This window comes from Coturnix japonica, chromosome 1, assembly GCF_001577835.2.
Source record: "Coturnix japonica isolate 7356 chromosome 1, Coturnix japonica 2.1, whole genome shotgun sequence".
Taxonomy (NCBI): domain Eukaryota; kingdom Metazoa; phylum Chordata; class Aves; order Galliformes; family Phasianidae; genus Coturnix; species Coturnix japonica.
Genome location: NC_029516.1, coordinates 14,135,074 through 14,153,346, shown reverse-complemented (window position 1 = coordinate 14,153,346; position 18,273 = coordinate 14,135,074). Strand labels below are relative to the sequence as shown.

At 44.6% G+C, this 18,273-nt stretch overlaps 1 protein-coding gene across 6 annotated transcripts in view; it reads left to right on the top strand.

Moving 5' to 3' along the window:
- The window catches only part of CELSR1 (cadherin EGF LAG seven-pass G-type receptor 1), a 131,681-nt gene that overhangs the window by 58,969 nt on the left and 54,439 nt on the right, over positions 1-18,273 (top strand). For all 6 annotated transcript variants that reach the window (XM_015851818.2, XM_015851809.2, XM_015851789.2 and 3 more), the window contains exons 3-5: positions 7,754-7,976; positions 11,254-11,369; positions 14,053-14,141. In XM_015851818.2, the coding sequence (XP_015707304.1) occupies positions 7,754-7,976; positions 11,254-11,369; positions 14,053-14,141 (428 nt within the window). The remainder of the gene's footprint in view (positions 1-7,753; positions 7,977-11,253; positions 11,370-14,052; positions 14,142-18,273) is intronic.

Below are 18,273 nucleotides of genomic sequence, written 5' to 3'. Positions count from 1 at the left end.
AACATCAAGATAATTACAGCCCTGCCGTACAGTTGTGCTGTGCGTTGTGGGAACCACAACTTCATTGTTGGTGCAAATGCTCTTTTGTTTGGAGCATCATGGTTCACTGCCCGCATGGCAGCCCTGCTGCTGGGGGGGACCTGCATTGTGCCCTGCCCTGCACTCGTTAGCCTCAATTTTCTGTTTGCTTCTGAAAATCGAGATGAGGAAACTTTACTTTGGGCAGTCTCCTAAATTCTGTTTGTCTAGACATGTAAGAGATACTGTACTGTGCTTGCAATGTAGTATGTTATGTATTTTTAGTAGATAGGGCAACTGACCTTCAGAAGTCAGCACACTGATGTGCTTATTGTAAAAATCTTTATGATGAAGACGAGTGTCTTCATTAACAATCAAACACGATCTAAATGGCACAGTAAAGCATATTAACTAACAAGACTGGGTCGTCACTGGAAGTGACTTCAAAATAAAAGTATTCCATGCAAAGGCTGAATGGTAACCAATTAGCTGCTTTAGAAGTTAATTCTGAGCCTTGGAAGCAGGCTGCATGCATGCAGCATCTGCTTGTGTAAAGTCTTTTAAGTTTCTGGTCTGTGCATTTCAAACTAAACGGATTGCAAGATTTTCGGTGCTAGAGGTGTGACACTGTGATGTCTTCTTCATTAAGAATAAGCTGACTTCCCTGATGAAGTCACATAGAAATCTGTTGAGCTTCAGGTTGCATCTGCTGCTTTTACACGCTCCATGAAGGAAAACCTCTGGTCTGCAGTAATGACAGTTGCATTGTGCTTCTCTGTGTAACTGTTCAACTTTAAAATGAAGTGAAAGTACAGAGCTCTGCAATGCTACCTTCTCGAGGTGTAATTACAGTAATAGATTTACTTGAAGCATGTTTTTCAGCCGCTTTATTAATATTTTATGGTTTCCTCCTCAAGTATTCTCACTAATTGGCCATTATGCTTCTTACCACCAAAGTGTCTGTGGCCACCTAGGACATTAAGGGCCATGAGTTTGTTTGAGACATACCTGTTTCCCTAATGCCATCGTTTTTCCATAGTACTGAATTACAGTGGTGATGTTTTCCTCTGAAAATGTCAGTGGAAAACACAGACTGCAAGCTTGCACCAGTCGTTATGTAATGGAGGTATGTGGAGGTGCTTTCCTACAGTTTGGGCATTAGGAGTTGCAGCCCTTTGGTGTCCTACTTTATGGAAAGCAGTTTAAGACAAAAACAAGCTGGAAGTGGACAGGAGGTTGGGCTGGGCCTGCAAACACGGCTGGTTTTCCAACTCCGAGTTCCTGCTGATAAATGTCATTACTGTGCACACCCCCGGCACAGCCATCATGCTTTGCTCTCTTTCCTCAGTCAGGTCTCCTGAACGGAGACGTGATGAGGTCACGAGTGACTATTTTCTTTCTTTCAATGGTTGCCCATGGTAGGATGTGAGAACCAGCCATGGCAGCTGGTTCCCATGCTGAAGTGCCTGCAGGTGCATGGGGATGCAAATAAGGACTAGGATGCAAAACCTGTCCCCAAGGGAGCATGTCCTGTGGGCCACGGTGGCTGCTCCAGCCTTCAGTCCTCTCCACGTGCCCTTCCTCACTTGAGACAAACCACAAGGCACAGGGAGCAGGGTGGAAGAAGTGACATGGGGTGTGTATTATGGTAAAGGCAGAGGAAGATCCTTTCTCTGCAAAAATATGTGGAGTGGGAAATATTGCTCTATAAGTGAATTACCCGTAGTATGCAGAGGTGTGTCTCGTTCTTACACCTCCAGGTTTCTCATTGGTTTTAACAGAGAGCAGCAGGAAGTGGAGATTCTTAGGAAAGTCTGTTCAGAGATGTTTATCCCAGGTGAGACGTGATGTAAATTGCAGACATGGTGATGTTGTCTAATTTGTGTTTTATCATTAAACATCTGTAGTAATATTTTCCCCCTACTAAATATATCCAGAGATAAAGCCTTTGAAAGGCAGAGCTTCATCACTGTATCTTACCCCAAATCAGTGCAATTTGCATTATGGTAAACTATATAACATATGTACCTGACACAGAACTCAACAAGGAATGGGAATTTCTGTACGTTTCCTTTTTCTCTTGCATTATTTTGTGTTGAATGTAGTCCTGGGTGAAAAATGTAACCTAAAAAAGCTTCTAGATCTGTAACTTCCAGGTCAAATAAAGAGGGAGGTGGCGTCTCGTGGGGTCCTGTACATTCAGATAAATGGTTCCATTTATCTACAGAGCTTAGAAACAGTTGTGAAATCACAAGCAGTAAACCAGGAAGAAATGATCCATAGGATCCCATAGAGAAAAACTTGCTGGGTATCTGTGTCAGGCTGAAGGAACATGTCTGGTTTTTTTCTCATTCTCTTCCACCACATCTAAAGCAATCCAGGAAAGGGATTTTCCTCAGGAGCCTGGGGTGGGATTAAGTCAGGGTGCTGCTGGAGCATGTGGCAGGGAGAAGTGAAACACCATGGACTCAGTTGCCGCATGCTTTAGCCAGGTGAGTCTTGCTGGGACCTCATTTGAAGATGGCTCAGCATTAGTTTGCCATTAGCATCCTGGCTCCACACAACAGCCCAGTGGGGCTTTTTTGGACGTTTTGATATTTATGACTTGTGCTTTGTTTCTGTCAGCACTGATGGAAGTTGCATGGGGGGCCAAGGTGCGGTGACTATTCAGATTGAGCATCTTGAGAACATGCTCATCAGTTCTGGAATACAGACTAATTCATTTCTTCAACAGATGTGCCCCAAATATCACTAATCCTCCTCATTATTGTTTCTTTTATTATTATTTTTTTTACCCAATTATTCCTTCTCATTTAAATGCAAAGCCACAAAAACTCCAAATCCCAAATCATCCATCCATGCATCCATCCCTGCAGGGTGTCTTCAGTTTTACATTGTTTTGCGACCAGGGGATGAAAAGAGGCACATCTTTGCTTAGGCTGGTGCTTTGCATAGGAGAGTGGGCCTGGTTTTAGATTTGAGAGAGGCTGGGCACTGTGTAAGCAGTGTGTGGCCTGAAAAAGCAAAAGAGACAGTGTCCTGAGCTTCTCCTGCTTTTGCTTTTGTTAGACAGCAATGCTTGTTTAGCCCTTAGTGAATGACTGGCATGTGGAATGGGGTCCTGGCCTTTCCCTTGCCCTCTTGGCAAGGGGAGTTTCCCATCATGGTCCTCCTATGAGCTCTTGGGGCCTTGAGACAGCTGGGATACAGATGCTGTCCTCGAGGACCCCAGTGGAAAGAAGAGGTGGGAAGGGCTGAGTAGTCTCTGGGTAGAGAGCGAGAACTGTGGGAGGCCTTGGAACATCTACTTTCAGTTGTGTGTTCCGAGCTGGAATTTGACCGCCAAGAGCTCTCACGTACCTTGGAGCCAGCAGATGCCTCCCATAGCTCCAGAGATAAATAAAAGAAAATAGAAAGCCTCCTATGTTCAGCATTTTTGAACATCTCATGATTAAAGATCTCATGACCCAGTCCCATGATATTTGGAGATCTGATATATTGGGAATTCTTGTGTGGAGCACGGTGATGGAGAAGGAGAAGAGGGAGTTTCCAGCTTGGACATTAAGCTGATGCTTCTTCCTGTAAGAAGGTTGAAGCTGACTTCAGTTTTCCTAGGTCAGTCCCAACTCTGACAACTGAATTAATATGGAAAATAAGACACCAAAGTGTGTTTCCTAATTTGAACGTTAGTAGCTTTATAATGGAGGAATCTCCCAAAGCAAGGAACATCAATGTCACTGAATCTGAAGAGTGCTTCTGCCATTGGAGTGACAGTAGGGCTTTGGTCATTGATCTGTAAGGGAGCCCAAATTTACCTCTGCTCCTTGAAATAGCACTTCTGTGTCTTTTATGTAAAATGGAACATGAATGTAGTCATCCCTTTTGAATTGTGGTCACCAGTACACAGGTGGCTTCTAACTTCTGTTTGATCCACCTTCTTCATTCAGAATGGCTTCATTACTTTGGGTAACTCTTCTCTAACTTCTGCCATCAAACTAGCAGAGTATTTTCATATGTTTATTTGCTTTTGTAATGTTTCATTAGTAAATGAGATGTACTGGCAATTAAGACTGATTTCTCCCATTTGATTCTGGGAATTGACTCATCACCACAGAGTCACTGAAGACATTAATTGCCCTTTTATGGACAAGGTCCCTTATATATTTTATTACTTGACTTGTTCCTACATTCCTACACTGATTTTCCTGTAGTATGTGCTGGCACAGTTGGTGGAGGGAGGTGGGTATCTGCAGTAGGTGTTGGTCTAGTTCACCTAAGTCAAGCATAAGCCACTGCACCCACCCATGAGCTGTATAAGTTTACTTACAGCAGTATTTCCATAACAGTTAAACCTTTTATAAGACCATTCCTTCATTGTTATTCCTGGGTGCAGGTTCCTGCCTCCTTCCCTTGTGCCTGCTGTGCTATTCATCCTACCATCCGCCCCATTAGGAGAGATCTAATCAGAAGATCACTAACCCTACAGTAGCAAAATGAATGAGGTTTTGCCATGTTAGCCCTGCAGATCAGCCTGCTGCAGGATTACGTGAATGCCAGTGCCAGGGAGGAGGGGAAAGCTCTATGAGTTTGGGAAAAGAGGATATGATGGAGACTCAAACTCAGCCCCAAATATGGTGGAATTATCCTCAAAGTTGGAGGAGCAGGGGGTTGAATCCCACTCCATTTATCTCATCCTGGTAGAGATTTCCAGGTTGGTTCTACAACTTACATGTATAAATGGGAGTCCTGCAGAACAGGACAAAAAGGAGAACTATGGGGTGAAAGCTGCATAGGTTTTTATCAGGTGACAGGGGAGGCCAAGGACCTGGATCCTTCTGCCACTCCACCGTGTCCCTCTCTCCTCCAGGAGTCTCCATCCTCTTGCCTCTCCACCACCCAGTGCATCCACTGCACTGCAAAGAAGGTCTTAGAACCAGATTTCAAGCAGATATTTGGGAGGACTGGTTTTCCTTTTTATTTTATTTCGTTTTATTTTTTTTTCCAACCTTTTTATTACTTACTGCATTGATTGTTGTAGTGCTAATTGTAGTTTAGGGATAGCAACATTGTAGTTACTAAGAGGAAGAAGAGGATTGGTTTCCCCATAATGTGCAAGGTACCTAATAATTTGTTAATGATAGCTTGCTCTTTATTAGGGCAGTGGGTCATCAGGGATTCCTTGAAGAATTCAGTCGCTCTGTTTCTCATTGTTTCTCCATTCCTCTTTAAAGTGTGTCATTTTAGACTGTCTGCTGAAGTCAGCTTTCCATTCTGGTGAAGCAAGTAGAAGCATGGAGAACAAGATTAATATGTATCTGGAGCAAATGGCAGGAGGGAGGAAAGGAGAGAAGAATCAATTCAAGTCAAACAATTGCAGACAGTGAGTGAAAAATTAATGTGTCTAGGGAAACTGGAGAGAAAGAGGCAAGAGCAACAGTGCAGGTCTGTTATAGATACAATAGTATTTCCGTTGAGGACAATCAGAGAATTGTACCAAGGCTCGAGTACTTGTCCTTAAACAGGAATATTGTAGCAGCACATTGCAGTAAACTTCAGTGTAGAATAACTCCGTATTTGTTCCAGTACCATCCTGTTGTTTCCAGCAGGTTTTCCAGTATTACACGTTGTCTGGCATTATAAGGTCAAGCAAGTCGCCAACAAAACCACAGGCGTATTTCTACAGAGGCAGACTCATTGATGCACGCCAGTGTGCTTTTGGGGTACATAACGTTCTGCTCACAGCATATTTTCATTCATGAGATTATTTCTTTGTGTGTGTTTAAAATAGCTTTTATTTCTTGTGACTTTTTATCACCAGTTATTGCTCTTTCATTGAGGCCTTCCATTACTTGATTTGGAACAAGTCGGAGCAGGACCAGATGAAACCATTTCCTAGCCAACCTTTTCCTTGCATTATCCATTACATTATGACTGATAGTGTGCTGTCCTCACATAGCATTCGTATGAGAAACGTTACGATTGACATCTTTGTAAAGTTAATCCTGAAAGTGAAGAAGGGGTATATGAAAGACAGTATGGCTTAGAACAGGAAGCTGTGTCAAAAGCACAGCTATCACGTTGTGATCTCAAGGGCTTTATAACTGAGAAGCACCACATAAAGGGCCACGTAAAAGCCTCAGGATGTGTAGCTTTAATAGTCATCAATATTAATGGGGAGAATATAAGATCAGCTGCTATCCTGTAACAGTAAACCTCTTTCTGGCTTGGTCCGGCAGTTTTTCCAAGCCCGAGAAGCTGCCCAGCAGATAACAGGCACACACAGCCCGTGTTATCTGACAGCACATGCCTGGGGTTTAGCAGCTGTGGGGGCTAAGCTTGACATTTCCTGCTTGGGTTTCACTCAGTTGTGATGTATAGGTAGTTTTTAAAGTTCACCATTGTAGAAAAAGAGAAATTACATTAGAAATTACATTATTGAGTTAATACAGAGCCATCAGCGACTTCCAGCTTAGACCTTTGTCTTATGGCTCTGTATTGCCATGGCATTTCCAGAGCACACCGCAATGAGAGGAATATCTCCTTTTTGCTTGTGTCTTGTCCTTTTCTCCTTGTGTGTTCAAGTCTGCACATTACTTGCTTTTGCCATGTTCTGTTTTCAGAAAGCCATGAAGATCAGATTCCTCTGAGTCGGAGAGTTAATTGACAAAATACACTACTGCTTTTCTTAAAGGGACAGATTTGTGCTTGACTGTTATATAGGGATTGTGCCCTTCTGCCCAGCTCCATGCCAACACCGGTGTGGGAACCTGGGGAGCAGCTGCAGCAGCACAGCTTCCTATCTGAGTTTGCTTTTGTTTTGTGAGTCACTGCTCACCATTCCTGCTGCTTTTACTTTCCTCCAGGGATGGGTTTGCACGATGTTAGCTGTGTCTGAATGACTGTAATTGTATAATCTCGTACCAAGTCATCATGCAAGTATTGAGCTGGTAGAAATGTGTTCCTTCAGCTGGCTGTCGTGCCAGCAGATTTCCAGCAGATGTAGGAAAGGTTACGGTGTAGAATCAGCAAGACACCTGATTCATTCACTTGCATTCAGTAGATCTTAATTGAGACTTTGGAATAGATTACAGGTGAAGCATTTGATCGGTAAAAAGCTTCAGCAAGCACGTGCAATCCTTAACTTCTACACAGTTACTGTACTCGTTTCTGAAAGGTTCAGAAAGTGATTGTCAGAGGCAGGATGCACTGGAAGTATGGAAGCAATCCATATGTCACCAGCATCCTGCTCATTCTTTCTATAAATGCTTTGCAATGCATTGCCGTGCCCTGCTGCTGAAACGGGCTGCAAAGCCAAATTCCATTCGAGCTGAAGTGCAAACACGGATCTGTTGACACAATTTCCAACCCACAGTGAAATGCTGGAGCAAATCACACATATTCTGGTTGACAGGGAGCATGCAAGATTTTAAATGGTGGTGCTACCTCCCCCCTTACAGATCTATCTGTCACCTTTATGTTTATCACCAGTTGTGAAAGCTATTAAGGAATCTGAAAACGGGGGGCCAATATTGCCAAATATTTGAAGTAGGATTAGACTCTGAACCACCCTGAGGGGCTGAAAGGCAACGCAGCATCCTTACTCCCCTGCAGATTTGTACATCGACTGCTGTAGAGTCAGGTGCGGAGGTTGGAAAGCAGAGGCACAGGGTTCATGGTGCCTTCTGCAGCTTGGCTGACATGTTGCCTTCCCTGATGTCTCCTTCTGCCCTTCCAGGAGAGTACTGCGAGGTGAACGCCCGCTCCGGCCGCTGTGCTCCAGGCGTGTGTAAGAACGGAGGGACCTGCATCAATCTGCTGATCGGGGGATTCAAGTGCGAGTGTCCACCAGGAGAATATGAGCGGCCCTACTGTGAGATGACCACCAGGAGCTTCCCCCCACAGTCTTTCATCACCTTCAAGGGGCTGCGGCAGCGTTTCCACTTCACTGTCTCCCTCATGTAAGTCCCCATCCCAACGGCTCCCAGCACAGGGTGTGTCTGGTGGCCTTCTCCCCTCAAGGTTGGGGTGTATTTATTAGATATTGTAACCAGATGAATTATCTATGCGTAGAGGTCTCTATGGGGAATTCTGGGCTCTGACTCCTTCAAGTGGGGCAAAACCACATTGTTTGAAAGCATTTAATTTCTGTCCTGTGGAGGATGCTGTTGATGTTCTAACTATTTCTCTTTTACTGCAGACTTTTACCAGTAACTTCTTTACTAGGAACTTTGTCTTTTTGACAAGCAGTTTATTTACTTCCTCTGCTTTGGAGACTAGTACTTGGATATACGTAATTCTTTCTTGGTGAAGTGCTTCACACAACTGAGAGGGCTCATCCCAGCCCTCACAGGCTTGTAGGGGACCACCAGTACAACAGCATCTGGAGTGAAAACAGCAGCTGATGTCACTGCTCAGGGAGATTACAGATCAGTGTGCTCCACCAAGGGTCTGTTTGGCTTCCTTCCTTTGCTTTAGAGCCCTTTTAGGCTGAGGTTTGCTCTGTGGGGAGATGGTGTGGGGAGAAAGACCTTTCCAGGCAATGTGGTGGTGCTGCACCACAAACTCCATACACATCTCACCAGCCCTTGGCCAGAGAGGTGGGTCAGTCAGGTCATGGCTGAGCAAAGTCTGATGCTTGTCAGGTTTCTAGCTCCCAACCTCATGCCTGGAGCAACCCTGACTGTCATGGCTCCTCACCTTTCTCCTCCTGGCCCTCGTGAGCAGCTCTGCTTCTCATCCCATCCTGGCTGCCAGGCATGGCTGTCCCATCTGCTGTGACAAACCCATGTTGGACAGACTTCACCTGGGCTGTCTGTCACTTCTCCCATGGGGGCAATTGAGGAGCTCTGGGGCAAGGAGAGCAATGGGGACAGCCACACAGTGTACAGCAGAGCTCTCCTCCACTGGTTCAAGACTGCCTGGGTTAAAAAGAAAGAACTCTTCTGGAGAGTACTTTTTTGCTCAGGTAATGGCATGGGGTTTATTTGCCATGGAGTGAGAGCTCCAGGTGGAAATTCATGTTGCCTCTGGAGAGGGTGCAAGGTTTGCAGCTCTCCCACGGTTGGGGTTGACCTTTGATTGTCCCTCTTGGTTAACTTTGAGTAAATAGCACAAAATGTGTCAGCTCCGACCCTGACGGGCAAGGTCAGAAGTTTGTTGGTCTGTAAAACGACAGTTGCAACAACAGAAGCATTTTGTGTGTCTGCCTACAGAAAACGCTCAAGACTGAGAAGATGGGGCGTGTGTCCCATGTTGTGCCCAGCTTGGTGTTTTACTTTTGGCTGGGGATAGGCAGGTTCTGGTCCAGAATTTTATGGGATGCTGAATTTACAATTAAATCAGGATGTGTGGATGCAGTTTGCATGCAAGCCGCAGCAGGGAAGAGTTGTGCCTGTGAAGGTTGGTTTAGAGCATCAAATCTAAACACACAGAAAAGCTGAGAAGCAAAAGACTCAGTTGGACTTGTCAGATCCGCAGTGAGAGCAAACAAAGGAGCGGCCTAGGCTGGCTGCCAGCATGAATTACCTGCAGTACCCTTGGAGTGTCCCCACAGCCAAGTGGTGTCATTTTTCAGGCCTTTGGGAGGAGATCTTTGATGTGGAGGGTCCTTCACATTAAAGTGACTCGAATTCTCTGCGTTATGAAGAAATAGCAACTTGCCTTCACGCGGCAGTGCTTGAGCCATGATTTCTTTGGCATCTTGAAACTGAGATGGCTTACTTAGTTCTGAGCTAAACATCGTACAGACCACTCAGTGTGAGCAAGTCATCCTGGGCTTCATTCCATGCTGTCCATAACAGTGATTGTTTTAGCTTTTTGTACCTGAAATTCACTTTTTTTTTTAACACTTTCTGTTTCTTTGGCTTTTATTATCCTTCAGTACAGGTGGAAAACGTTATGTGAGGAAAAGCAAGAATGAGTGGCTGGACTAGACAGTGGATTTGCTCTGGTGTATTTCATGATGTGGGAGCATTCTTAACGTTGCCAGATGTCCAGCTTCCTTCAGGCTTCAGTGACTCATGACCTGCTCCTGACCAAGAGCAGAGTGCTTATGTACTCCACATCCATAAGTAAAATGGGATTTTTGAGGGGAAAAGCAGAAAAAAATCCTTATGTTTGTTATGAACTTAACAAACGAGTGAACACTTCCAATGCAAAAGCAATTTATGCCCCTGTGGGTGACATTCTGGCAAGTTCAGAGATAGCAGTGCTGAGCTAAGGACATGATGCAGCAGGTGCTTTGGGATAGTGCGAAAGAGTGGGACTGAGCACACACTGAGTTAACGGGCATGAAAAATAGAAAGATACTTTGTTGGTTTTTTTAAGTTAAAACAATGGTGAAGTATTGTAGCTATATCCAAACAATATGTGCAAGCAGAACTAAGGTTCCTATTGTCGCTGGTTAAACAGACTTTGTCAGCTCATTCAGACCCTTCGCATTTCTTTTGCCCTTATATCTAACCTGGATTGATTTGATCAAGAAAGTTTCAATAGAGCAGAAATCCACTGAAAAAAAAATGAGATCCTACAAAATGTTTTACAGGGGATTCACTGCTTTGGGCGAAGTGCTTGACTGGAAGAAGTAAAATCATGAAATACACAGACATTTTTGTGCTGACAGAAAGTCGAGCTTTTCTAAAAGAGGGGTTGGCTCTTTTGCTGCAGGAAAGGTGTGATACATCCCAGATTGGAGGCACCAGAAAAATAAAGCTAAAGTACGCCCACTGGAACTAGTTTAGTGGAATTGTTCAAATGTTTGTTTTCCTTCCTCCGATCGACTTTACTGCTGATTGATGAGCCTTGATTATCTGCGTGGCATTATTCAGATACCTCTTATCTTTCTCTCCCCCTTGCTTCCCCAGCAGTTCTTTTTGATCAGTTTATGACTCCCCTTGTAGCATGCAGCATGTGGACAGTAAGCAGGCAGCAGTACCCCTCTTTGATGTCAAACTCTCTCTGCCTTTCCAGCTCTGCAAAGTGTAGGAACTGCTACTGTGGGCAGCATCAGATACTCGCTCTGAATTGCGTGTCTGCATCATTTCACCTTTTGTTAGGATCAGCATCCACAGCAGCGCTCTGTAATTTCCGTCACTCTCTCCTGTCAACGTGAAAAACAAAAAACCAAACACAAATATTTGCCCTGCTGCTTATTTAATTGTACCATTTCCTGTCTGAGGAACGAGCCAAAGGTTTGCATCTCTGATTGTGACCTGACTACTTGTCTCTTTGTTCCAGGTTTGCAACCAAGGAGCGGGACGCGCTGCTGCTCTACAACGGGCGCTTCAATGAGAAGCACGACTTCATTGCCTTGGAGATCATTCAGGAGCAGATCCAGCTCACGTTCTCTGCAGGTGGGGTGGCACTCTGAGAGCGTCTCTGCTTATGGTCCTGAGATCTTCTCAGCCTGGCTGGAAATGTGCTTCCATGAATTTATGTGTGCTGCCTTGTTAATAGAGTAACTGGCTGACACTGTGCGATTAACGATTGGAGGGTGTTGCAGAGTACTCCAGATTGTAGCAGTTTGTGGTGGTAGCACTCGCTGTCGTAGACAGGAGCTTGTCAACATATCAGTTATAAAACCCAGAGTTTATGAGTAATGGAAAAGGTTGATACTACTCTGGCAGCCAATGCTTGCTTAAATGAGACTTCATTTTGTTATGCCAGCATAAATGTTGTGTATTTATGTGCTTTCTTACTACATCATCAGTAAAACTGGGTGCCTAACTGTATTCTAAAGAATACCTGTGAGCCAAAGCAGACAAATGAAGAATGCTTGCCATTCTTTATTGCCTGTGCCAAGCAATACGTCGATGGAATCCATCAGTGCCCACTAGGAGCTCCTCCCTGGCATGTAATCCGCAATAAATTTTGGAGAACACATCTGCTCCCTCATTGCCAAGCTGGGCTAGAAACCATGAAATGGAGGCTTTGGCATTTACATTCTTTCTGCATTAGGACAAACTTAGCATCTTCTAATGCTTCCAGGAGCAGAGAGCGGGGAAGGCTGATGAGCAAGGCTTGGGATGAACCATGTCACTGTGTCCTGCAACAGGGACCCAATACATGTAGTCAGCTGAGACATTTGTAGCTGTGTACAAGGCACTTATCGCGGGAGATAAATAATCCTGTTATTTCCTGGTCTCCTTCAAAGTTGGCAATGCAGGCTCTGGTTGACTCTTACTTCTTTGAAAGGAAAGACACTGCAAGAAATAAAGCAGAAGAAGCAACAGGCTCATGCTGGTGATACACCCTCCCTGTCACTGATGATTGTGGCCATCAGACCCCTCTGTAAATCTTGTGTGACCCCACTGACTTACCAGCAGCATTGAAGTGCATATGTGAGCCATTTGGGTAGAGGATACTCCAGTTTCATTCCTCCTTTATTACCCAGAAGATGTCCAAACTAGAATGCATTTTCAGTGGATTAGCGTAATGAAATAACTTGCTACTGGTGGAGAGATTTGCTTTCTTCTGTATCTCTGTTCCACTTGTCTAAACTTGAATAAAATTGCTAGGAAGGCACCCTGAGGATGAATGAGAAAAAAAATCAACTTGCACTTATATGCATTTAAATGTGGAGGAACTCTTTTAAAATACAGGAAACTAAATTTAGATTTGCACTGCTGCACCCCAGAGCAGGTCTGATCCTGTACCTTACAAATGGTATTTTCTTTGGAAGGAGAACGGTTGATGTTTTATAGTTTTAAGTGGCATTTAACGAACAATGCAAGTTTTGGACACCTGATCTGAGTGCTTTACCTGTCGCAACAACTTTTGCACAGAAAGCAGAGCAAAGAGGTTGGAGATCAGGGACATTCCTATTGTGGAAACTTTTAAACTGAATTAAAAATATATATATTTTATTTGCCACATTTCTATCAGCGTATGATAAAAAGCATCACAGCAAGGAGTCAGATGTGTTAAACTGAAATGAACAGGATTACGTACAATAGGAGTGAAAGGGATAATGCTTCACGCAGGGTAAAGCATTAGTTGCAAGTAAAGAGCAGAAAGTACATCTTTCAGCTCAACAATAATGTTGACTTATGGGAGGGAGTGAATTTTCCTGTGGGTTATTATGTAGAATTTTCCAACTGTTTAAAAAAGAAAGAAAAAAAAAGACAAAACCTGGCAATCTGCTCTCCTTGCCAAGTCTTTTATGTCCTTTCAACGCCAATGTTTATTTTGTTGCTACCTTGGAGCAGATATGCGTGGTAACTGAGCAGGTTGTGCTGACTCAGACCTGATTTAAAGGCTTCTGCTTTACAATTGCGACTTGAAGAGCTTGCTTTCAAATTTAAATACTGAAGGGCTGCCAATAATTTCATTAATCTCTTGTAAAATTCTGCTGAGATCCACAGTTACTGTTCCTGTGTTTTACACACGTAATTATCTCACACAGTTGCATTGGAACTTCAGGAGTTCCAATGGACTGGAACTGACTGCAAGTAGGATTCTCTTCCCTAAGAAAATATCTTGGCATAGAATCATTAGAGTAGAAAAGACCACTAAGATCATCCAGTCCAACCATCAACCCATCCCCACTGTACCCACTGGCCACATCCCTCAGTGCCATATCCATGTGTTTCTTGAGCACCTCCAGGGGCAGTGACTCCACCACCTCCCTGTGCAGCCTGTGCCAGTGCCTCACTGCTCTTTCTGAGAAGAAATTGTTCCTGATATCCAACCTGAACCTCCCCTGGTGCACAGTGCCCTTCATGTAAAAAAATGTAGTGTGCTGCTTCTGACTGAAAAGTAGAGAAATTCACATTGGCCGTTGTATCGGTGACTGTATCTACAAAATACCTATGCACTCTACAAAAAGCGTAACAGAAAATAGCACATTTCACTAGAATATGTGCCAAGCTGTTTTTGTGTCTGTGCACCAAAGCAGTTCCAGTTCCAAAATAATTCCTCCATGAGAAATTAAGGCGGCTACATCTTGCACCCAATGAAGGTCACACTGTGTTACACTGTGGGGTTCAGCAGCATTGCAGGAGCACTGACCCCCCTTCTCTTCTGCTGTTCTTGCAGGGGAGACGACCACGACGGTGGCACCATTTGTTCCTGGAGGGGTCAGTGATGGGCAATGGCATTCGGTCCAGGTGCAGTACTACAATAAGGTAAGGGAAATCACACTGGTGATACCCCTATTATTTGTCAGTCATAGAGACACGCGTCACTGAGCTCTGCTGATGTATGCAGGTGACCCAAACTGTATTTATTTAACCAGCTCTGCATAAATGGGGTTGGTCTTGTTCACCTGCCTACGTCAAAGCTTCCTTCTGAGTTTTATCTCAAGAAGGTGAAGTCTGACCTCGTATGTCCTGCTAGAAATACCACCAGGCACTAACATACACCACCACTAACATGGGATTCTTTGAGGCAAAATGAAATTGCTCCATATATCCCTATTTTCACTTGTGAAGCAACCAGCTTAGTTAGTGCAAGCTTTGTGGTTTGGAAACTTTGATTGGGAAATGTGTGACACTTTCTGGTAACTGACAGCTTTTTTACTGCACCATTTTTTGTCTGTATATGAAAGGATGTGCAGGAGGAATGCAGCAAGTATGGCTCCATGCTGTCGGGGGCACTCAGAGGGGCTGTCCCGAAGGGGACGGGTCAACATGTGCTCTCTTGAGCTGTCACAAGGAGGCTCAGCTTGATGAGATGGGGACTCGTGCAAAGCAGCCACTTTGAGGAGAAGCAAAGTGCAGGCATTCAGGGGTGCAGTGTCACTGCGTGCAGATGGATGTCAGAGCTCTTCAACCTACAGCAAAAATCAAAGAATTGGTTTAGTTCCTGAGAAGCGCCGCTTTTAAGTCCAAAATGACAGCATTAGGAGGGATTACATCAGGAAATAGAGGAGTATTGTTGGCTGTTAAAAAGGAAACGGGATACTAATGTAGGAAGCTGAAAGGAAGATGAAGGATTAATATGATCAGCAAATTCTTTTCCCACTGCTGCATCCTGTCATCACAGTTTGTGTGGTAGATTGAGTGGGAGGGTTTTCTTTGGACTCTTGAGTCCAAGGGTCTCCTGGTCCACTGAAACTCTTGATTTTATTGCTTAAACCCAATATGCTTTTAGCTATCCACTGTCTGGGACATAGAGAAACCGAAGTGAAGCTTGATGTGTGACTGTGCTTGCATCTTTGAACTCCACAAGGGCTCTCTTACTAAACGTGTTCCCATACCCTGGGTTTTTCTCAATGAAGAGCCAAGCATTTGCAGGGACGATGGGGAGATGCTCCTGCTCTCAGCTCCCCAGTGGCAGGGCCGGGGCAGCTGCAGCACAGCCTGTGGAGCAGCTCTGGCACGCTGTCAGGAAGATAAGGGCCCAGGCAGCCCCAGGACACTCTTTAAAAGGCAAAGAGATCTGACACAGGCGTTAAAAATAACCCCCTGCCTTGTTTTCGACCAGACTGGTTGGTGAGCAGTGCTTGTAGTGTGGGGACGGGTGTTTAACTGGTGTTAATACAGGCAGCCTGTCTTCTTTTGTTCCTCAGCCCCACTTCTTCTGGGGGGAATGAGCTGGTCCCCACTGTGTGGGGAGGATTTGGGGAAGAGAAACAAAGCAGGGAGGGCCCCGCTGCTGGTGCTGAGGGATGCAGCTGGGCAACCCTCTGGTGCTCCGTGCCCTTCACCAGGCTCCTGTTTGCTGGCGAAGCAGTTCACTGGCTACTTTGTATTTTAACAGAGCTGGAAGAAAAATGCCTTTGAGCAAGTTGAAAAGGCAGAGATAATTTAGGGACTTGGGTTGTGCCAGAGTAAACGGAATGCTGTGTCTAAACTTGATGAGGCAAAGACATGTTTGGATAACAGTACCCAAAATTCATGACTTAGCCTGAATCACACAAGCTGGCAGATGGGCAGAGGCAGGACAGGAGCTGCACTGGGATTGTTCTGCAGGTGCTGCATCCTTCCAGTATCCCACTGCACAGTGCCACGTCCTCATCCCATCTCTGCTTCTGCCCCTTCCCTCTGCTCAGACACAGTGCAGCCTCCCTGAGATAGTCACTCTTAGGCTCATTCTTCTTCCTCAGTTTCGTTTTTTCCATTAAACTTCTTTAAAGTATGTTTTTTAAGAAGTTTGTGCTAGGAACTGTTCAGATCATTTCCCTTCTTATTGCCCTTTTTCTTCATACGGCATCTAGCGAAAATAAAAGAAGAAAAAGAGGCTTGGTCTTCTATGGAGCTTTCAGATACCGCTGCAGTTCACGCAAGTAGCATCAGATTTCTTCACAGCTGAGCTTAATTTTTCATCTTAAATTTTCGAGGAGAATCACTAACAGACTTTGACACGTAACCTAAATTGCTTCACGCCAAAGCAAATTCTCTTAGATGAGTTTGCACAGGTCTGGAAGCTGTTCTTGAAATCCGAGTTGATGGTGTTCGGAGACAAGCGCAGTTTAAGTAGTTTTTGGCATCTGCAGCTCCGTGGGTGAAGTTTTGCTGAATGTCACTGAAATGTGGAATTCAGGAGCATGTGTGTACAGGGCAGTTCTGGTAGGAAGCTTCTGTGGCATCAGTTTCTCATCCCAGCTGGTGCCTTGCTGCGGGATCAGCTCAGTGATAATGATAAGTAGATGTGAAATAAGCGTAGAAATGACTCACGGATTATTTTCTGTGCTCAACTCAGGAGCCACGTGCTTGCTAAAATTACAGGTATCTTCAATGCCATCTAGAGAATGTTATTTTACAATTGATTCCTCATTGTAAGGGTCCCCTGCCCCTGTGGGACGGACATTTGGGAACTCACTAAGAAGAGGCTGGTGCAGCCCCCCATTCAGACCTGACACCAGCAGCCCCCCTCTGTGCTTCACACATACCAATTTTATTCCTCCCTCAAGTCTCTGTTGTAGATGGATCCTCTTCTGAATTCCAAGTGCAAGTCAGAAGAAGCAGAGGTCGTCCCACTGCAGCTGGTTGCAGGCACTGCCCCACACCTCTGTCCTGTGGGCAGCGTCCTCTGTAATTCCTCTTCCAGCCCCATCCACTCAGCGTAGTGGTGCTTCCTCTCAACACCCTTGGAAATGTGAAAACACCTAAGTGAGACCTGTGGATGTCTTACTGACTAAGTGTTGGCTCTCTACTGAATTCCCAGGAGGCAAACACCAAGAGGAAAGAATCTCTAACTGTATGAGCTGTAGCAGTGTTTTAAAACTGTTGTCTAGTTTCAGTTATGTATTAAAAGTGTTGTCACTTACCCAGTAGCAAGACGGTGGTTTACATGTAAGCAGTGTTTTTTGCAGTGATAGGGGTTTGCTGACAGTGGGGGAAAGCAGGGAGGAAAGCTGTTCGCTGGTTCTGTTAGCTAAAACATATTTGCTTCTGGTATCCAGGTCTTGCAGCCATTAGAGTCAATGGGTAGTATTGAATTAGAGGTGACCTGCATGACCTTCTTTCTCAAGAGGTATATAGATCTATACAAAACACAGAAGTAAAGAGATATTTGTATTAATTTGGAAGGAAAAGTGGCCAAAGGGGAAAGATTTCAACTCGGCATTGATGGAAAACAGCAGAAGCTCCTGCTGCTTGTTCACGGGGCGGTAACAGAATGAGCACTCACTTTGCCTTGGTAGCCTGAGTCCTGTCTGCACAATGGGAGCACAGTCAGTCTGTGCTGGTTTGGCCCTTAGGGGTCCTTTGGCTGAACATGCAGGAATGAATGGCAGGCAGTGGGTTAAGTGATGCTGTTTGTCAGTCTGGAATATGACCAAAGCCACCAGCATGTTTGATGATAGCAATGCTCAATATCAGTAGTATCACAGAAATTAGCTGGCTTTCACTGTGCATACAGCATCATGTTGTGGGCTGTGTTTGGTACGGGAGATTTCAGTGAGCCTGGATAGTGGGTGATGTTCTTAATCTAGTGAAAACTTCAAACTGCTCTCCCAGAGTTCTGATAGAAATTCAGTTTTGTTGCAAATTTAAGATACACCATCACGTTTATGTTAATGTTTTACCTGACTCATTACCTCGGGGTAGAATTCATCATTTGGCAAGAGATAAAACTGTTTTACGTATGGACATGTTCCTTTAATTATAGAGGGTATGAACATGTATATTTATATACTGTGTATTTTGTATGTTACTTATGTACGTGACATCAAAGTCACTTAAGGACGTTACTGTTCTCTAGAAGCTCTTCCTGGGTCTCTTTAAGGGAGTACAGGGGTAACTTTAGTTAAATAATGGAAAATCTGGAAAGGGCAGAGAGAAACGTGTGATCTCTGTGTGCCCAAAGTGTATT